Raw genomic sequence first — 19,739 nt, 5'->3', positions numbered from 1 at the left:
TACCGCCGGACGTTACTGAGCAGACAACTGTCCGAAGGAGAAATTACATTAGTCTTTTAACAATGCTAACTGAGTTTTGGGCAAAAAGGAAATATTTAGGTAACAGTCTAGCTTGGCAAAAAGAATATATGCAGAAAATTTCAAATATAATTGTAGTTAACATGGACAACATTTAGATCTTTATAGTTTTATTTCCATGAACCATATGAATAATTAGTAGCTGTCAATCTCGAACAAATTATTTAATCTCTCTGCTTTAATTTCCTCATCTGTGAAATGAGGATAATAATAGCACCTACCACATAGGGCTGTTGTGAATTCCCCACCTTACACATGAGGAAACTGATTCAAAGAGAGATTAACCTTAAAAATAAACTATATACCCGGTATATGGCAATTTTATACCACCAGGTAGGTGACTCTGCATAAATCCATTGCTATAACTAGAAAAACACCTCAAAATTCACATGATAGAATAGTACAGGAACACGACTCTCTCAAGTAGAGAAGTTATGTCAAACAGTGAAGGTAAACAAACAAGGAAAGGCTGGAGAGTTTGTCTAAATAGAGACAAAATCTGTAATAGCAGTGGTGATTTTGTTTCTGGGGAAGCATGTCCTTTTTTGTTACCTCCACTTCTCTTCTAATAGCATCAATTTTAAAAAGCTTTTATTTTGATATTTTTCATATCTCATAAAAGGAGAAGAGTAAAATGAACCTCCAAGTGCTCAGTACTAGCTTCAACTATTATCAATGTTTTGCCATAATTCTTGACTCTATCCCTCCAACATTTTTACATTCCAGACAAACTGAATTTTCACCCACGAATACTTCATTATATGTTTCTTTAAATGCATAATGACTTTAAGTGACTCTAAAAATACCCTTAAGTACAATGCCATTATTATACCTAAAAATTAAGTTAGTATTACTTAATATCCATCTATATTAAAACTCATCCAAGTGTTTCAAAGTCATTGCTGATGTTTGAAACAAGATCCAGACAAGATCTATACATTACATTTGATTGATAGATCTCCTAATATCTTTCCTAGTGTAGACTTCTCTCCTCCTGTTTTTCATGCCATTTATTTGTTGGAGAAATTAGATAATTTTGTCCTAAGACCATGAAAGCATTTTAAGATTTTACTGCTGTGATGTGGTTTTTTTTTTTTGTTCTTTTTTTTTGCCTTTAGATTCTATCCCACCAGTGATATACGGTAATACTACCTTTATTAGAGTTACCAGCACTAAATTATAATATTTTCAGAACACAACCATGCAAAAATTATCTAGATATTTTAAAAATAAAAATCAGTTGTAAATTTTTATTTAAAAAGTGATTTTCCTTAACTTCCCAGAATTTCTAAAAATTTAATGAACATCTATGTTTCTCTTTGATATTATGCATTTAAAACTATTATTTTTCTTAGATTTTCCTGATTCAATAGTGCACTATAATTAATAGAAAACTTTTAAAAACAAACTTTCAAATCAGGAAAATGTATTACAAATGTTAAGTATGGGTGACGCCAGAAAATCTACAATGTAAAGAAAATAATTAACTAATGATGCAATCAATATTATGTAATATTCCTACTCAGGACCATTAATCTTTTTCTGTGAAATGAAAGTCATATATTCTGAAGACAAGGAGAAGGCACAGGTTGCCCTTTCAATTTTGTTTTTCACTTGAGTTTGGACAGATTAGAGCATTAGTAATAATAGTTGAAAATTGACCCAGAAAAGCAGGACTTTTGGTTTATAAGAAAACTATAGATAAATATGTACATTATTATTTCTAAATATAGAAAAGATTGAACAGTAGTATAAATATGATAAAAGACTTCTTCTCCTTAATTAGGCAGAAACTTGCCAGGTGATATCTAATGACAGAAAACAGTATGGAATTAGAGCAGGGTCACTGACCCAGAGTCAGACAGATCTGGGATGGATGATCAGTTTTGTCACTTATTAGTGCACTTTAGTGAACTTATTGACTCTCTAAGACCATCTATTTGTTCATTCCTAAAATAACATGCCTCATATGCTTCTCAGATTAAAAGTGTTAAAATAGTGTATGATGCATTAAAAACGTTTTTTAAAAATGCTTAAAAAGATCTACAGTCTATGCTGAGACTAGGGTAGGTACACTCATACAGCATTCTAATCAACTCAGAAAGTCTCAGTAGAGATTGAAAACAATGGAAAGCAATTTAAAATATCTTAAACAAGACTTACATTTAATAGACTGTATATTAAGCATAATTGTTTGACATAAAACGTTACACATATACATTTCATGCTTTATGAAGGGTTCTTGGTACTAAATCAGGATCCTATTCTATGTATAGATATTTATTTCTTGTCTTCAAGAGTACATATTTGAAATGATCTAAAGACGTTCCTTTACAGGCACCTCACAATAAGTTCCTAATCAAAAATGTATTCACAGACGCGGATTTATTTTCATTCTTTATCAGAAACCCAAATTATTCTGAAATGGGCGATTTTCTTCAACTTCCCTACCTGTGCTCTGGGGTAGCAGGTTGGGGATAATTGGCTTCAGAAACTTGAACTCATTTGTCCTGGAGCCTCCAGTCAGACACACCTCATACTGGTAGCTCTGGGAAAGTGTCCCAGTGTGGTTCACGTCCACCAGATGTCCTGGAAAGGGGCCCTCGGGCACCGAGCAGCGACCCACCGAGGCCACCCTGCTCCTCCTGCACAGTCGCACCGCCACGAACAGGAGCACCGACGAGAGGAAGAGCGACGACACCGAGGCCAACGCCACCACCAGATAGACGGTGAGCGAGTCGTCCTGGTCCTGGACCGGGACCGCCTCCGGGAGCGGCAGGTAGGGCTGGGAGAAGCCGTCCACCAGGAGCACGTGCAGCGTGGCGGTGGCCGAGCGCGGAGGCTCGCCATTGTCCTTGACCAGCACCACCAGCCTGTGCTTGACCGCGTCGCGCTCGCTCAGCAGCCTGGCGGTGCGCACCTCGCCATTGTGCGCCCACACACCGAACAGCCCGGGCTCCGTGGCCTTGAGCAGCTGGTACGACAGCCAGGCGTTCTGGCCCGAGTCGCCGTCCACCGCCACCACCTTGGTCACCAGGTAGCCTGGCTCGGCCGCCCGGGGCACCAACTCGGTACAGGGCGCGGAGCCATTCTGCAGAGGGTACAGCACGAAGGGCGAGTTGTCGTTGGCGTCTAGCACCAGCACGCGCACCAGCGCCTCGCTGCTTAGCGCCGGGGAGCCGCGGTCTGTGGCGCCCACGCGGAACTCGATGGCCTGCAGGGCCTCGTAGTCCAGCGACCTGAGGGCGAACAGGTGGCCGTTGTCCGCGTTGATGGAGACCAGGGAGGCGAGGGGCAGGTGCGGGTCCTGGGGCGGCAGCAGCGAGTAGGTGACCTGGGCGTTGGTGCCTGAGTCTCTGTCTGTGGCGCTAACGCTGCCGATGTGCAGGGCGGGGCTGTTGTTCTCGCGGACGAACAGGGTGTAGGAGGTTTGGGTGAAGGCGGGGGCGTTGTCATTGACGTCGGAGACCAGCACGGTTATGTTGTGCTCAGTTTTCAGCCTGGGTGTCCCCAAGTCGGTGACGGTGATGGTGATGTTGTACTCAGTGTTCCTCTCTCGATCCAAAGGTTTCTCTGTTACCAGAGTATAGAAGCTCTCTACAGATGGCTTCAGGATGAAGGGGAGATCGTCCTGGATGGAGCACGCTGTCTTTCCATTGTCCCCAGAATCTCTGTCTCTAATCCTAAAAACAGCCACGACTGTCTCGGATGAGTTTTCTGCAATTGGACTAGTAAGTGAAGACAGGAGCAGCTCGGGTCGATTATCGTTTATATCTGTTACCTCAACCACCACAGTGCATTTTCCAGAAAGCCCGCCGCCGTCTTTGGCCTGAATAGTTAATGTGTAAGTTTGAATTGCCTCATAGTCCAGTTCCGCTTTAAGATGAAGACTGCCAGATGTTGGATTAATTTGAAACGTTTTGAGAATTATTTCAGTGGCATAAGAAAATGCATAGGCTATTTCCCCATTACTTCCGGTATCTAAATCTCTGGCTGACACGGAGACAACTATGGAACCAACGGGGCTATTTTCGGGCACCTGCACTTTGTAAAGCGACTGCAGAAAATCAGGGGCGTTGTCATTTATGTCTAGAACCAGGATGCGTACGAGGGCCGTCCCTGATCTGGGAGGAGAGCCGCCATCTAAAGCGGTGAGGGTTAAACTGAACTCTGGTATCTCTTCCCGATCCAGCACTTGATTCAGCACCAATTCGGGATAGATATTCCCCTCCCCACTATCATGGACATTAATATGGAAATACGCATTGGGGCTGATGGTGTAGTTACTCAGGCTGTTGGTTCCAACATCTGAATCCTGTGCACTTTCTAGGAGAAATGCCGCCCCTGGAGTTGTACTTTCTAATATTTTCAAGGAAATCTCTCTGTCTAGAAATACTGGAGAGTGATCATTGATGTCTCTGACCCTTAGTTCAGCACGGAAAATCTGAAAAGGTTTTTCCAATAACAACTGGAAAGGCAGCACACAGGGCTCTCTGGGGCCACACAGTTCCTCTCGGTCCAATTTCTCATTTAGAATTAAATCAGCAGTAAGCGGACTGAGCAGTAAAAATGGCAAGTTCTGGTCTGAAACAATTCTAGTTCCCCGGGCTCTCAGTTCCCCTACCCCTAACCCTAGGTCTTTCGCCAAATTGGTAAGAAAGGTGCCTCTCTCGGTTTCCTCCGCCACAAAATACCGAAGCGGTTCGGCGCCAGCCAAAGACATTCCCAGAAAAACACAAAGAAATAGGACTTGCCTTTTCTGCACAGCACGCACTACTCTGGCCTCCATTTTTCCTTGAATCAGTCTTTCAAAATGACTTCCACTCAGCCTCCAGCAGCTCTCACAAATGGCAGCAGCCGAATCCTTTGAAATGAGCTGAATAATACCAATGTTTGTGGGGAAGGATCCTTACTTTCCCCCAATTCCTATTACCACCTTTTCCTTTCCTACACTTTTCAGATTTCGTTTTTACTCTGGAATCTGTAACATCCTTTCTTTGGGAAGATATTTCTCTCTCTCTTTTTAGCCAGCAGCGCCACCTTGCGTTTTGTGGGTGTTATTCCCGTTATGAAGACTAGAGGAAAAAGATGGCGGATTGAAGGAATTCTGCAGCAAGAGTGATTTGTCCCCGGATTCTTTGCTGTTTCATTCCATCTTTATCCTCAAATGGTCACAGTAATGCTAGTAAGTAAAAGCTGATGTCGTTTTCCCCTGTGATAATCTGGATTCGTAGAAGAATTAATTTATTGTCTTCTTAAATCTAGGGGCATGCAACTAAACTCTGGCTCCCTACCGAAATCCTAAGAAAACCTCCTATTTTAAAAATGGATAATAAAAATATATATGAGAAAATGAAGCCTCTTCCTTGAAGTCAACAAATATTCGTTGGGGACATTTTATTTATTTGTAAAGTATTTAACAATAATAACGTGAATATGGCAGAATAATTGACCTTTTTCCAATTTCTTGTGAATTAAACAATTATTCCACTTTCCAGGTCTTACTCTTTACCCATGATATTTCTTGGAACACTTTCTGCCTTCCCCCAACCCGACCTTCGTCCTTCACCTGCTTTAAGTATTATATAGAAATTATTGTTCATCTATAATTCCAGTGACTAGAATCTCCAATATCCAATGAATACTCTTAAAATTAGTACTAGCAAGTAGGTCAATCTTGCATTTGTGGAAGTGCTTCTAGCATTTCATCTTCAACTATGATGGTTGATCTCAATTTGGGGTAAATATTCCTTTTTTGAATCAAGAAAGTTTTCTTTTTATTCTTTCATATTTTGAAGTGATTTTTGATAGCTGTTGAAATAATGCAGTTATTCTTTAGTTTCTGAATTATTGAGTTATTGATATAAATGGCATTTAACCATAATGTATTATTGTTTTAGTGCACAAATAGATATGATGTGTCAACATGGTTTTAGGATTTTTCTAGTTAATGTTGTTTTCCTTGGGTGTGTTTGCCTTTTATGGCTTTGGTATTAAACTGTTATACAGGCATCACAGAATGTGTTAAGGAGCTTTTTATCTATTTTATACAATAGTTTTAATAATTATATTATTCGATGTTTCTACATGCTTAATTCCAACTTGCCTTTTAAACTGGTTAGGTTTGGTGACTTCACTTGCAGTAGATCTATGACTACCATGTACATTTTACCTTTGGTTATTAATCTGTTCAGGTTTTGTATTTTTAAGTAACTTGCATTTTATTTTGAAAATCATTTTATCTAGTTTGCAAATTTCTTGGCATGTTTTCATTGTGCTATTTACCTTTAATTGTATCCCTATTTTTGTTAGTGATGTTTAGCATTTTATCTCCTTTTTGTTCTTGCTGAGACTTGCAAGAGCTCTACTGATATTTCGAAATGCATTTTTTTTCAAAATAATATGTGACCTTGTCCAAAATTAAATAGCACTAAGAGGCTTATAATAAAATACAATGCTTTTCTGCCCTTTTCCACATCACTTTTCTTAGTTCCCCTCCTAAGAGGTAGCCATTTTAAAACTTTTAGTTATCTCTTTGGTCACTAATCTGTTTTCTGATATATTTTGATAAATTAATTTTAGAAATTATCAATTGACTCCTTATTATGTTAGATTACATTTTAGGTATTTCAGATTTTCTTTTACTTACCATATATTGGGAGCATTATTGTGCATTAATTATATTTTCTTTTTCAATTTTTTCTTGAAGTTAATAATTGTCTTGCCTTTTCATTTATTGATTTTTTTTATCCCTATCACTTATTCATCCCACAGATACAATTGCCTCTCAGCACAATTTTCCCCATAGTCATTTCCATTCCTCCTGAGACTTCAATTTTTCTTTGAATAGGGCAGTTGCTTTCTATGCCTACTGCACAGCTATCATTCTGGATTTTTTCTTTGCTCTCATTCTTGGAATTCTTTGCCTTTTATACTGAATGTGTTTGCTAGTTCTGGGATTTTATAACTTGCCGTTTTTCAGTTTACTCTGTGGAATTAACTAGACCACATCCTCCAGTAGGTTCATATGATTGAAAAGATGATACAATGTTAAGAGGATTGCTAATGATATCCTTCAAAATCCCTGTCTCTCGAGTCAAATAGCTCCTTACTGGACTAGTTGTTCATTATGCCTGAGACTCAGTTGTCATCCTGGGATCCTCCTTCAACATCACCCAGAGATTCATTTCACTTCTGTCCTGTTTTGGATCTTCTCATTTCTGTTTCTTCTGTCTTGAATTGGGCTCTCATTTTGATAGATATCTTCCAGTAGTTTTCAGAGAAGGGTGTTTCAGAGTTAAATGTTTTTGTGATCTTAAATGTACTAAAATGTCTTTATTCTACCCTCAAACTTGATTAGTAGTTTGACTAAGTATAGAGTTTTAGCTTGAAAATAATTTTTCTTCAGAATTTTTGTTTTGTCAATGAGATTTCCAAGCCAATCTGTTTGCTAAGAAGTCTAAAGCTAATCTTATTTCTTATCTTCTATGTGTCATTGTCCCAAGAATTTTAAAATTAAACAATTACATGTTTTGGCTTGGGGTTATTTTCCATCCATTTTACAGTGTAATTGATGAGACATTTCATATAGGAAACTAATTTCCTCCTGATCTTAGAAATCTCCTTAAATTATTTCATTAATAATCTAACTCCCATTCCTTTTTTAGAATTTCTGTAATTCAGATGTTAGACCTCTGGTATGGTTCTCTAATTTCTTTATTTTTTTTCTCTCCTACTTGCCATTTTAAAATATTTTTGCAGTATTTTCTTGAACGTTTTCTTAACTTTGTCTTCAAGCCCTTATATTGAGATTTTTATTTCTTTATTAGGTTAGTATTTTCCTAGACTTATCTCTTTTATTTAAAGAGCTCTCTTTTGGACTTATTTCTTAGATGCAGTAACTTCTTTTTTCATCTGATGATATTAATAATAGCTTTTCCCCCAAGTTTTCTTCTTGCTGCAGACTTTCCATTTTCTCCAAGTTACCTTTTTACTCTTTGCTTTTCTTTAATTTCTGTATGCCTTTTCAGAAACTTTCTTCATGTGTTTGTTCTTAATTTAATTTGGGAGACTACAGAGCTGAGTGATGGCTCTGAGTAGGTTCGTAATTCTTGTCCACTTTGAGTTTTCATTCTAAAGTGAACTGGGAGCACTGATGGATGCGGAAACCTCAATGTCAGTGTGATTAGGTCTTTCTAGTTGGACTGGCCAGATTACCGCACTCTTTAAAATCCCCCATCCAAAAGGAAAAGATATAGATTGGAAAAGGTGAAGGATTAAGTGGGTGAAGAGGAGTACAGTTTTGCATCAGGATAGGCTAAGTTATGCTTCAATACCAAACAACTTCCCCAAATCTCAACAGCTTAACACAATGAAAGTTGATTTCTTTCTTATACTATATACCCTATATAGTTCAGCCTGGGGCCCTCCTCACTGCAGTCAGTCAAGGATCTAAACTTGTGAAGATTCCATCTTCACATATACTTCCGTGATCACTATAGTGGGAAAAGAAAATGTGTTAAACCATGCCTCCAAAAACTTCAGCCCAGAATGGATATATGTCACTTCTCACATTTTATTAACCAAAGAAAATTACATGGCTACACATATTTAAAAAGAAATAGAATTCAAATTCTACCATATGTCCAAGAAGGGGAGAACCAAAATATTTGTAATTGGTTCTAGTGACTATCATAGCATTTTAACAATCAACCAGAATTCAATATTTAGATGGTTACTTACTTTTGCTATCCATATTACCCATGCCCTCCATTTTGTTGGCAGCACCTCTCATATAATAACCCTGCTTTTTGTACTCATCAGAAAATAAAACTCCAGACTTCTGTTAGGGTCAAGGGGATAGGTAGGTTACTCAGTGACTGGAGTGGGGAAATGTGATCTAACTGCTAGAGATTTAACTGCTTTACAGGGAGCTTTAACACAATCTTTTTTATTTGGCATGCTACTATCATTTCCAGCGGATCTAGGATTGACATTTCAGATGCCTCTGTATGTCCCACCATCTAAATAGAATTGATTCTAGACCCATAGTCTAAGCAGGATTGATTCTCAGCTCTTCCCATTTACACTACAACTGGTAGTTGATTTGTCAGGTCTACTAAATCATTCATCTGTTTTCCAACTTCTAAGAGTTTTCCCTGTTGTCTTCTACATTATTCTCTTCATCCTTATTAAGTTTGTTTCTGAAAATATCTGTTCACTTTTTCTTAGTGCATTTTTAGAGGGAGCCAAATGAAAGGTACATGTCTCATACATCAGTTATACATAGAACCTAAAATATCCTTGGCTTTTTTAAAGAAATAACTTTTTGTTTAATTGGTCAAATATTATGTGGTTTTCTTCTGTATAATCAATTTGTGCTTTCATATTTTTAATTCATTCCTTTAATTTTCCTTATTTTAAAAAATTCTTGTTTTTATTCTGAATCATTTACTTTGTCCCTTTTTTCTCAATAAACCTTGATTTCTAAAATATGCATGTAAGTTTTACATTTTTCTCTATTCACCTTTTTACTCTTACCTTAAATATCACTTTATTAAAGAAACTTCTTATATCAGCTAGAATTATATTCTATATAACTTATAGATCTACGTTCTATATCAAATTAGCCTGAAGTTACAGACAAAGTCATAATAACAATGACTTAAACAAAATATAAAAGAAGGCTAGTGGCTGAAATGCACTCCATGATATCTGGGACCCAGTCTGGTTCCATCATTGATTTGCTATCTTCAGGACATGGCCTTTACTTCATTGTCGAATATAGTTGCCTAATAACCAGTCATTACATCCCCATTCATGCCAACAAAAAGAGGAAGGAAAGGGTGTGCTTTCACTTTTTTAAAAGATTATTTCCATAAGGTACTCCATGGCACTCGTGCTTGCTTTTATCTCACAGTCTATGATTGAGTTACAAGATGACACCTGGCTTCAAGAGAGGTTGAAGAATATAATCTATAGCTCACATACCTACATAAGCAGCTAAAATCAGAAGTATATTAGTAATAAATAAGGGGAGAATGTATATTTGGGTTAAAGTAGCCATCTATATCATATCCACTTAGACCTGACCTATTGCCCCAACTGCCCACTAGGAACAGATAGGGTCAAAAAAGTTATCCAGTTCAGAGCAGTTATTAAAGGAACATATGACTGCCTCTCTCCTTATTGGCGGTGTGGCTTGTATCCGAAAGAATTCTTGTTCACTGAATGCTAAGCCTACGAAGCAATAGAGAAATTAATTCAAGTGCTAGGACAAGGCCTTTTGAACAATGTTTCCCCAGTGTACTATACGGAATATGCCATCAATTCCTGTTTCATTTTACAAATTTTTTAAAAATTCAGAGTCTAGAAAGCATAAAACTCCATTTTTCAGACTTCCTAGAATTATTATTCTGTATGTAAATTAGGTTTTACCAATGAGATTCCTTCATGTGAGTCTTAGAATATAGGCAAAGGTTGTCTTCCACTGTTCACCAATAAGGTCAGAAAGATGTGAATGCTTGCAGCCAAGTCAGCATTCCTCTGTTTAGCCATCACCTTCATAAGGAACTGGAGACCACTGTGGCATCCAGACACTCTGTGTCAGTGTGCAGCCATCAGTTTTGGAGGTGGGAGAGGGCACTGTGGGAGCAACAACTTTGGTAGTAGTAGTAGCATCAGCTTCCTGATTCCTGTGCTGCAGCTGTGGTCATATGCCTTCAAAACCATTTCAGTGCTGACTGTCTTTCTTCTGCTTGTCCAGTTCTTCTAGTGATTTTATATAAGCATCTAAGTTCTTGTAGCTGATATCCTTTTTGGTTTTGGTTAGAGACACACAGAGTGGTTTTTGGTTTTTGTCCTGAACTCTGAATAATTCATCCAAACTCAAAATTTTATTCCTTCACTGAAATTATAAGTAATAGGAGCCTCTCAATTAGAGTTCGTAAAAGAAAAAAAAGTGTGAAACATAAAATCATCAAAGCTTTAAGGTACTAGTCCCTTAACCTGATACAACTTAGTTTAAGAATAGGGGAGAATAAAAAATTTCTGATGTACTCCTGAGAGACTAAAGATAAAAGTGTTTGATAAATTTGATGTTTATCTTTTTTAAAAAGCAGAACATGGTCTGAAGGTGAATAAAAATCTTTCTTCCTCCCTTCATGTGTAACACAGTAAGTCAAAATTAGTTTTAAAAATGTATTATTTGTAAAGAAATAATAAAGGGCTCAACATCACATTGTAAATGTTAAAAATGAAAGCTGAGTCACATATTTTAAATGACATATTATTAGGTGAACAAAGCAAGTATCAAATACTATAAATAATAAATGGGTATTTTATAAAGATAAAGAAATAAAATATTTTGTTATCATGTTTAGGCTTACTAAGCCAGATAAAATAACAGACTGAAATTTATTTATTACTTTATTCAACATTCATTCACCTATATTTATTTCAATACAGCCATGTGCTGCATAACAATGTTTGGTCAACTGTGGATGGCATATACAATGGTGGTCCTGGAAGATCATAATGGAGCTGAAAAATTTTTGTTGCCTAGTGATGCTATACCTATAGTAATGTCATAGTGCAATGCATTATCTGTTCTATGTTTAGATACACAAACACCATTGTGTTATAATTTTATCTAGTAGTCAGTACAGTAACATGATGTACAGGTTTGCAGCCTAGGAACAATAGGCTCTACTGGGTATCCTAGGTGTGTATAGTAGGCTACATTATCTGGATTTGTGTAAGTACACTCTATGATGTTGGAACAATAATGAAATTGCCTGATGACACAGTTTTCAGAATGTATTTCTGCTATTAAGCAATGAATGGCTGTGTATATTTTTCTAAGCCCGTAAGATAAAGAGCCCTCTCTGTGAGGAGAGTACTGTCTAGTGGAGAGGGGAGATTATTGATTTGTCTGAGCAGAGTACTCAGTTGATGAAACATTGGATTCAATGTATGTAAAGGAAAAATAGCCTAATTAATACATAATGGAAATGGTGGAAAAACTGAATCTTCAGGTTGAATAAACATTAGACAGAGCTTGTCATTTCTGAAAATGATAGTATTGATAATTCATATGACCCTCCTAAGGAAAACAAAATATAATGGACAAAACTTAAGAAAAAACTTCTAAACTAATGAAGAGCCAAAAACATAGTAGAAAATGGCAGAAAAAGCCCAATTTCTTATGGAAGCCTGTAATAGAGGGGTAAACAGAGTATCAGAACAACAGTTCTCATGCTCTCAGGGAATTTACAAATATTTGTACTCAGGCTTTGATCTGAAGCTATGTGGGATTAAAGAAATATAAATCAAGGCTCAGGTGTAACCACAGTTGCAGCATATTATAGAAAGATCCTCTTCATATTAAGGGACCCCTCAGGGATACATCCATAATGTAAATACACTGTAAACACAAGCAATCTAAACCTGCCCTCAGCCTCCAACTCCAGGGAATTACATAGAAATCTCCCTGATGTTAAGCAGAGCAGAAGAAAAAGAAAAAAAACAAACAAACCATGCCTGGGAAGTTGTATCTACATATTGGGGTGTGTGTATGTATTGAGATGGGGTCTTACTATACTGCCTAGGTGGGTATAGAACTCCTGAGCTCAAGTGATCTTCCCACCTCAGCCTCCTGAGTAGCTGGGACTACAGTTGCGCACCACTGCACGTGGCCCTCTTGTGTATTTGTATTTTGAATATACATAGGTTGAGATGCAAGGAGCCTCAAGCCATTTAATTAATTTGTGATGGTCCACTATTGATAGTGTTTCCAATATCCTGGCTGAAACAAATGAAAATCTCTTTTGAAAGATGGAACATGTGCAACCTAGGCTTTGTAGATACCCCACAAATAAATTTTCAAGGGCAATCAACCATGCATGTCCTACAAAGAAACAAAGACATCATGCATGAGAAGGAGCAGAAACAAAATAGAGTAGGCATAGGCCCACACAAACTTCAGATATTAGAACTATAAGGCAGATTTTAAAACAAAATATACTTACCATATATAAATAAATGACATACTTGAAAATATCTGCATGAGCAGATTGAAAAGGCACGAGGAGTTCCAGGGAAAAGTAATGTGTAATTACCGTAATCAAGACACAATCTGATAAAGATAATGAATTCCAAGGATAGAAAACAAGTTACCTACAGGTGAAGCAAACAGGCTTCAGAATTTCCCTGAGCAACATTTCATACCAAAACAGAATTGAAATGTCTACAAGATTCTGAGGGAAATAAATTATGGCTCAACTATTTTATACATAGCCAAGCTGTTGCTCAAGTACAAAGACAACAATGCAGCAAACAGGAAAGAATTCATTAAACCTTGTGCTAGTACTGATGAATTCTTACTGAAAAAAATACTACTTAAGGATAAAAATCAAGTGACTTATAGATGACTGTAGAAACTATGACAGAAGAACTAATGTTATATTTAATGTCAACAAATCTTTGAGGAAAAGAAAATCCATTGAAAAATTTTATACCCTGCTAAACTGCATTTCTCAAGCATGTGAAAAAATACAGCACCTATGAACTCTTATCTAAAGACTGACATCTGATGAAATCAAGCAAATCAAGCAATAAAACAACATAAATGATTCAGGTACAGGAAAACTAGCACAATATGACTGACAGTAAGGACTGCATTTTACTCCGGTTTGAGCACACTAGTTTTTCTCAGTTTTTTCCTGAAACTTTATGTAAATGATAGAGGGCAAGGGTTTAAAATAAACAAAGCTATAAAGACAAAAATAATGGGAAGAGAGTAAACCGTAGGGGAGAGATGTCACAAAAATTTTGGAAGATGTGAAGCACACAGACAATTGGTAACTGACAGTTTTCTTTTTGCTCTCAAATGAAAAGGAGGAAAGTTAGTAAGAAAATCAAATCTAGCCAAAGTAATAATCCAGATTGAGGACCCAGGGAGAGGCTAAAAACAACACTGGCTGAAAATATATATAAGGAGTATTTAGATCTGAGAATTCCTTTCCTAGTCAGTGAAGCAAGGCACTTTCCCTTTTCTCATCATGGCAGAAAATCGGAGGTGTAATATCCATAGTGGTTTAATAGGAAGGGCTCTGGACTACAGGACAACAGCACAACTTAGGTCAGGACTGAGATCTTAGTGAGAAAGTGGGCTAAGAAAAATTAAGACACTTTCTCTCAAACCAAGGAGCTTACAGAGTGCTAGGTGTCAAGTTTATAGTAACTTCCATCCTACCCATCCTTACTGAATTCCTCTCTGAAGAACAATGTGAGCCCAAGAGCGAAGACTTACAGATATTGACATTTTTTCTCCAAATAAAATGTTTCCTGTTTCGTTACCCTAAGGTGAGGTCCACCACTCAGTTAGTCTCACCCAAACATACAATGTTTATCAACTTTTAAGTGCCTTATTTTATAAAAGGAAAAAATAGCCTGGAAACAGTGGCTCATGCCTGTAATCCCAGCACTTTGGAAGGCTGAGATGGGTGGATCACCTGAGGTCAGGAGTTTGAGACCAGCCTGGTCAACATGGTGAAACCCCATCTCTAATAAAAATACAAAAAAATCAGCTGGGCGTGGTGGCAGGCGCCTGTAGTCCCAGCTACTCAGGAGACTGAGGCAGGAGAATCACTTAAACCCAAGAGGCGGAGGTTGCAGTGAGCTGAGATTGTACCACTGCACTCCAGTCTGGGCGACAGAGCAAGACTCTGTCTCAAAAAAAAAGAAAACAATACATAATTGGGGTAATCAAAATTTTAAAAAATCTTTTTTACTTCAAAGGACACTACCAATAAAGTGAAAACACAACTCAGAGAATGGCAGAAAGAATTTGTAAATCATGTATCTGATAAGAGTCTAGTATCTAGAATATGTAAAGAACTACTAACATTCCACAATTAAAATATTTTAAAAATTAGATTAGATAACTGGCAAAGAATTTGAGTATACATTTCTTTAAAGAAGATATTCCAATGAACAATAAACATATGAAGAGAAATATAACATCATTAGTCATTTAGGAAATGCAATTCAAACCACAATAGGATACTACTTCACACCTTCTAAGATGGCTATAATAACAAAAAATAAGTGTTGGTGAGGATGTAGACAAATTGGAACCCTCATACACTGTTGAGAGGAAAGTAAAATGGTATAGTCACTTTGGAAAGCAGTTTGATAATTCCTCCAAAAGTTATATAGAGTCAGTATGTGACCCAGTAATTCCAATCCTAGGTATACACCCAAGAGAAATGAAAATATGTTCACACAAAAACCCATACATGAATGTTCCTAGCAGCATTATTCATAATAGCCAAATCGTGGAAATAAACCCAAATGCCCACCAACTGATGAACAAACAGAATGTGGTACATTCATACAATGGGATATTATTTAGCCATAGAAAAGAACAAAGTGCTGATGCATGCTATAACATGAATGAACCTTGAAAACATTATGTTAAGTGAAAGAAGCCAGACATATTCTGTGATTCAATTTACATGAAATGTCTAGAACAGGCAAATCCAAAGAAACATAAAGTTGATTAGTGGTTTCCAGGGGCTGGAAGGAGGAGGGAATGGGGATTGACTGCTTATGCGTAACAGGTTTCTTTTTTGTGCTGATGAAAATGTGAAAAATGTTCTGGAATTAGATAGTGGTAATAATTGTACAGCCCTTGGAATATATTAAAAACCACCAAACTCAATTTTTAAAAAAGTGAATATTATGGTATGTGAATTGTATCTCACCAAAGAATTTTAAAACTGCAAGGCTACTATAGAAATAAATATGCAGAGACCAAGAAAAAGCTTTTTGAAAGTAAAATGATGATAGCAAAAGCTCAAAATTCAGCCATAGAGGAAATTTACTGGAATCCAGGAAAATAAAGACAGAAGATAGAACAAGGATAAGAAAAATTAAACATCAAACCAGGTTACTATACAACTAACAGAAATTGCAGAATAAAAAACCAAAAACCATTTAGTAGAGGAAATAATTTTTTAATTAAAAAAACCCTAACAAGCCTGTTCTAGTCTGAAGAACATGTGTCAAGATTGGCAAGTCTCATTGAGTAATTAGTGCAATAAAAGACCAAAATTCTTACACTATGACACAATGATGAAATTCTAGAACACTGGAGATACATACAAGAACCTTAATATATCTGGAGCAGGGTTTCTCAGCTTCAGCACTGTTGGCAGCTGTGACCATCAAAAATGTTTGCAGACATTGCCAAAAGTTTGATAATTGCCAAACATTTACCAAAGATGGCAAAATTGCCATTGGTTGAGAATCAGGGATCTAGAAGGAAAATAAAGTTTCTCAGAAAAGAATGAGTAATCAGAATGTTGATGATCATCTCAACTTTGGTGATTAGAAGACAACAGAGGAATGTCTTCAAAATACTAGCAGCAAATAATTCCTAACCTATAATTCCACACCCAACAAAATCTTCAAATAGACATTTGAGTTTCTGACATCTGAAATTTTTTATATTCAAACGATCAAAAGATTTATTACCAAATATTCTTCTGACAGTTAAGGGAGAAAACCAAACAAGAGGAAGATGTAACATCCAGAAGAGGAAATCAAATGCAAGAGGAAGATAAATTCCCAAGTTGGTAGGAAAAGCAAACTGCCAGCTGTGCAGTAGGTCTAGAGAGCAAACAATGTACAATGGAACAAGACTCTGAATAGCTCCAGGATGGCTCCAGGAGAAAAGAATAGAACCAATAGATTTCTTTATGAGTTTAACTTAAGCTTCAGACTTTACAAAATTTGTGGATAATTTTTAAAAATGTACATAGAAAAGTAGTTGAAAAAGAAGGCAATTATGACCTTAAAGGTAAAAAATAGGCTTTTTCCTTTTACTCTTAAGGCTTAGGTGTAAGTAACATTTTTATGGTGAAATTATATAAACATTATCTAAACAGAATTTTGATATTGCTAGGTAGAGGAAATGTGCAAGTTGTGTGTGTGTCTGTGTGTGTACCCCTTAAAAACTGGATATCCAAAACTGGGATTTGAGAAAAAGCACTTTATAAGCATATGTGATTTTAAAAATAGGGAAGTAAATATGGGAAAACACATAAGAACATCAAAAGTGGTTACCCTGGGCAGTCAGACTTGAATAAAATTGAAAAAAAAGTAGCATTATATGACTTTTAAATTAAAATTTAAAAAATATGAAATGCTGGCCAGGTGTGGTGGCTCACACCTGTAATTCCAGCACTTTGGGAGGCCGAGGAAGGTGGATTACCTGAAGTCAGGAGTTCGAGACCAGCCTGACCAACAGGTGAAACCCCATCTCTACCAAAAATACAAAATCAGCCAGGCATGGTGACACATGCCTGTCATCCCAGGTACTTGGGAGGCTGAGGCAGGAGAATTGCTTGAACCCGGGAGGTGGAGGCTGCAATGAGCCAGGATCGCGCTACTATACTCCAGCCTGGGCAGTAAGAGTGAAACTCTGTCTAAAAAAACAATATGAAATGTCTAAACAATTATGGCAAGTATTCTTTCAAAATGTATTGTAAATGTTATAAGTATTGATAAGGTAATATATATTTAATTCTAAAAGGATAAGTAAGATTAAGAAAGAAGAGAAAGGGTATAAAATGTTTATCTGCTCATTTTTAAGCAGATGGTTAAGTAATGCTAATGTCTTAATATGCATCTAATCTTGCTTTTTAAACTTTACAGGGACTACTTATCAAAGCTTAAGCAAGTTCTATAGTTTCACACTTCGTTTTATTGTATTCAATCTGATCATTTTAATCAGAAGCTATCAATTTATTATAGATCATTTTATAAAATTATTTTCATCTATTACTTTATTCTTATATGCATCCATTGAAATATTTTAGAATTATGTTGACTTAATGAAATTAGTTCTGATGGTGGAATAATGATGCTAATTTGCTTTCTTTTGTACTTACTGTATGTTTGAATCATACGTTTATATATTTATTTATTTATTTATTTTTGAGATGGAATCTGTCTCTGTCACCCAAGCTGGACTACAGTGGCATGATCTCAGCTCACTGCAACCTCCACCTCCCAGGCACAAGGAATTCTCCTGCCTTAGCCTCCCGAGTAACTAGGATTACAGGCACTCACCACCATGCCCAGCTAATTTTTGTGTTTTTAGTGGAGATGGGTTTCATCATGTTGACCAGACTGGTCTCGAACTCCTGACCTCAGGTGATCCACCCACCTCGCCTCCCAAAGTGCTAGGATTACAGATGTGAGCCACTGCACCCCAGTTGCTATATATTATTTTAAAAGAAGGAGAATCATTATTTACATACCAAAGCCATTTATTATTTTTTTAAAAAGCAATCACAAGTCAACCAACCTTTTTTCTATTATTTTTTCATGTAATAGGAGTTGAATCCTTTAGAATAACACCCGATGGTCTATAAATATCAATTTTGAAAGAAAAAATTCAAGAGAGAAAACATCACCTAGGTAAAATATTGGTTCATTTGAGGGAAGAGTAGTGTTTTTGAAACAACACAACAGAAATGCAACAATTTACAAGATTACTAAAATTTTTGCATAAATGAAAAGTATTTTTTAAACTAAAAGCTGTGATTTACAATAGACTTAGAGTCATGCTGATGATAATCAGAAAGTTAGAAACACCATTCTCTTAATCATAGCGTATCAATGAACAAGTTCAAATATTGGGAACCTGAAAACACCTGTGAGTTTCAAAATCTGACCAAACAAAAACAACAACCCTAGGAAACACCATTTATCTGCTATTGTGTGCACATGCTATAACTAACATAGCTGACAACCACCACAACAAAAATTAGAGGGAATGGAAAATAGTCCAGCAGGCTGAAATAGCTATAAATATAACAGCCATTACTAATGTGTGAATATGTGACTGTGTGAATGAGAGAATTGGGAACTTACAGATGAATAGTGAATTCTATGATTTATCACGACCTGTTGTCAGATTCCTAATTGAACCCAAAATCATTCCTGGAGTTGGAGTTTGCCTCGCTGTCCCTGCCAGTCCCTTCACCCAAGAAGTTGGGAAGTATCGGTTTAAGAAACTTGAACTGGCTCTCAGAGCTTTCTGCCAGGTAAACTTCATACTGATAATTCTGGGACAGGGTCCCGGTGCCGCTCATGTCCACCAGATGCCCTGGAAAGGCGCCCTCGGGCACCAAGTAGCGACCCACCGAGGCCGCCCTGCTCCTCCTGCACAGCCGCACCGCCACGAACAGGAGCAACGACAAGAGGAAGAGCGACGACACCGAAGCCAACGCGACCACCAGGTAGACGGTGAGCGAGTCGGCCTGGGCTTGGGCCGGGGCCGCCTCCGGGAGCGGCAGGTAGGGCTGGGAGAAGCTGTCCACCAGGAGCACGTGCAACGTGGCAGTGGCCGAGCGCGGAGGCTCGCCGTTGTCCTTGACCAGCACCACCAGCCTGTGCTTGGCCGCGTCGCGCTCGCTCAGCAGCCTGGAGGTGCGCACCTCGCCATTGTGAGCCCACACGCCAAAGAGCCCGGGCTCCGTGGCCTTGAGCAACTGGTACGACAGCCAGGCGTTCTGGCCCGAGTCGCCGTCCACCGCCACCACCTTGGTCACCAGGTAGCCCGGCTCGGCCGCCCGGGGCACCAGCTC

General features: G+C 37.6%; 1 protein-coding gene across 1 annotated transcript in view; it reads right to left on the bottom strand.

Annotated features, from left to right (window-relative positions):
• Positions 1-2,215: 2,215 nt before the first annotated feature.
• Positions 2,216-19,739, bottom strand: part of LOC105528398 — a 19,455-nt gene continuing 1,931 nt past the window's right edge. Inside the window, exons 2-6 of the mRNA XM_011965128.1 lie at positions 19,081-19,736; positions 18,891-18,954; positions 16,246-16,398; positions 10,639-10,783; positions 2,216-4,986 (exon numbers count right to left, since the gene is read on the bottom strand). Of these exons, the coding sequence (XP_011820518.1) occupies positions 2,480-4,986; positions 10,639-10,783; positions 16,246-16,398; positions 18,891-18,954; positions 19,081-19,736 (3,525 nt within the window). The 3' untranslated portion in view covers positions 2,216-2,479. The remainder of the gene's footprint in view (positions 4,987-10,638; positions 10,784-16,245; positions 16,399-18,890; positions 18,955-19,080; positions 19,737-19,739) is intronic.

This window comes from Mandrillus leucophaeus, unplaced genomic scaffold, assembly GCF_000951045.1.
Source record: "Mandrillus leucophaeus isolate KB7577 unplaced genomic scaffold, Mleu.le_1.0 Scaffold714, whole genome shotgun sequence".
In the NCBI taxonomy this organism is placed as follows: Eukaryota; Metazoa; Chordata; class Mammalia; order Primates; family Cercopithecidae; genus Mandrillus; species Mandrillus leucophaeus.
Note: the sequence above shows the minus strand (reverse complement) of the source record. Positions and strands in the feature narration are given on the sequence as shown.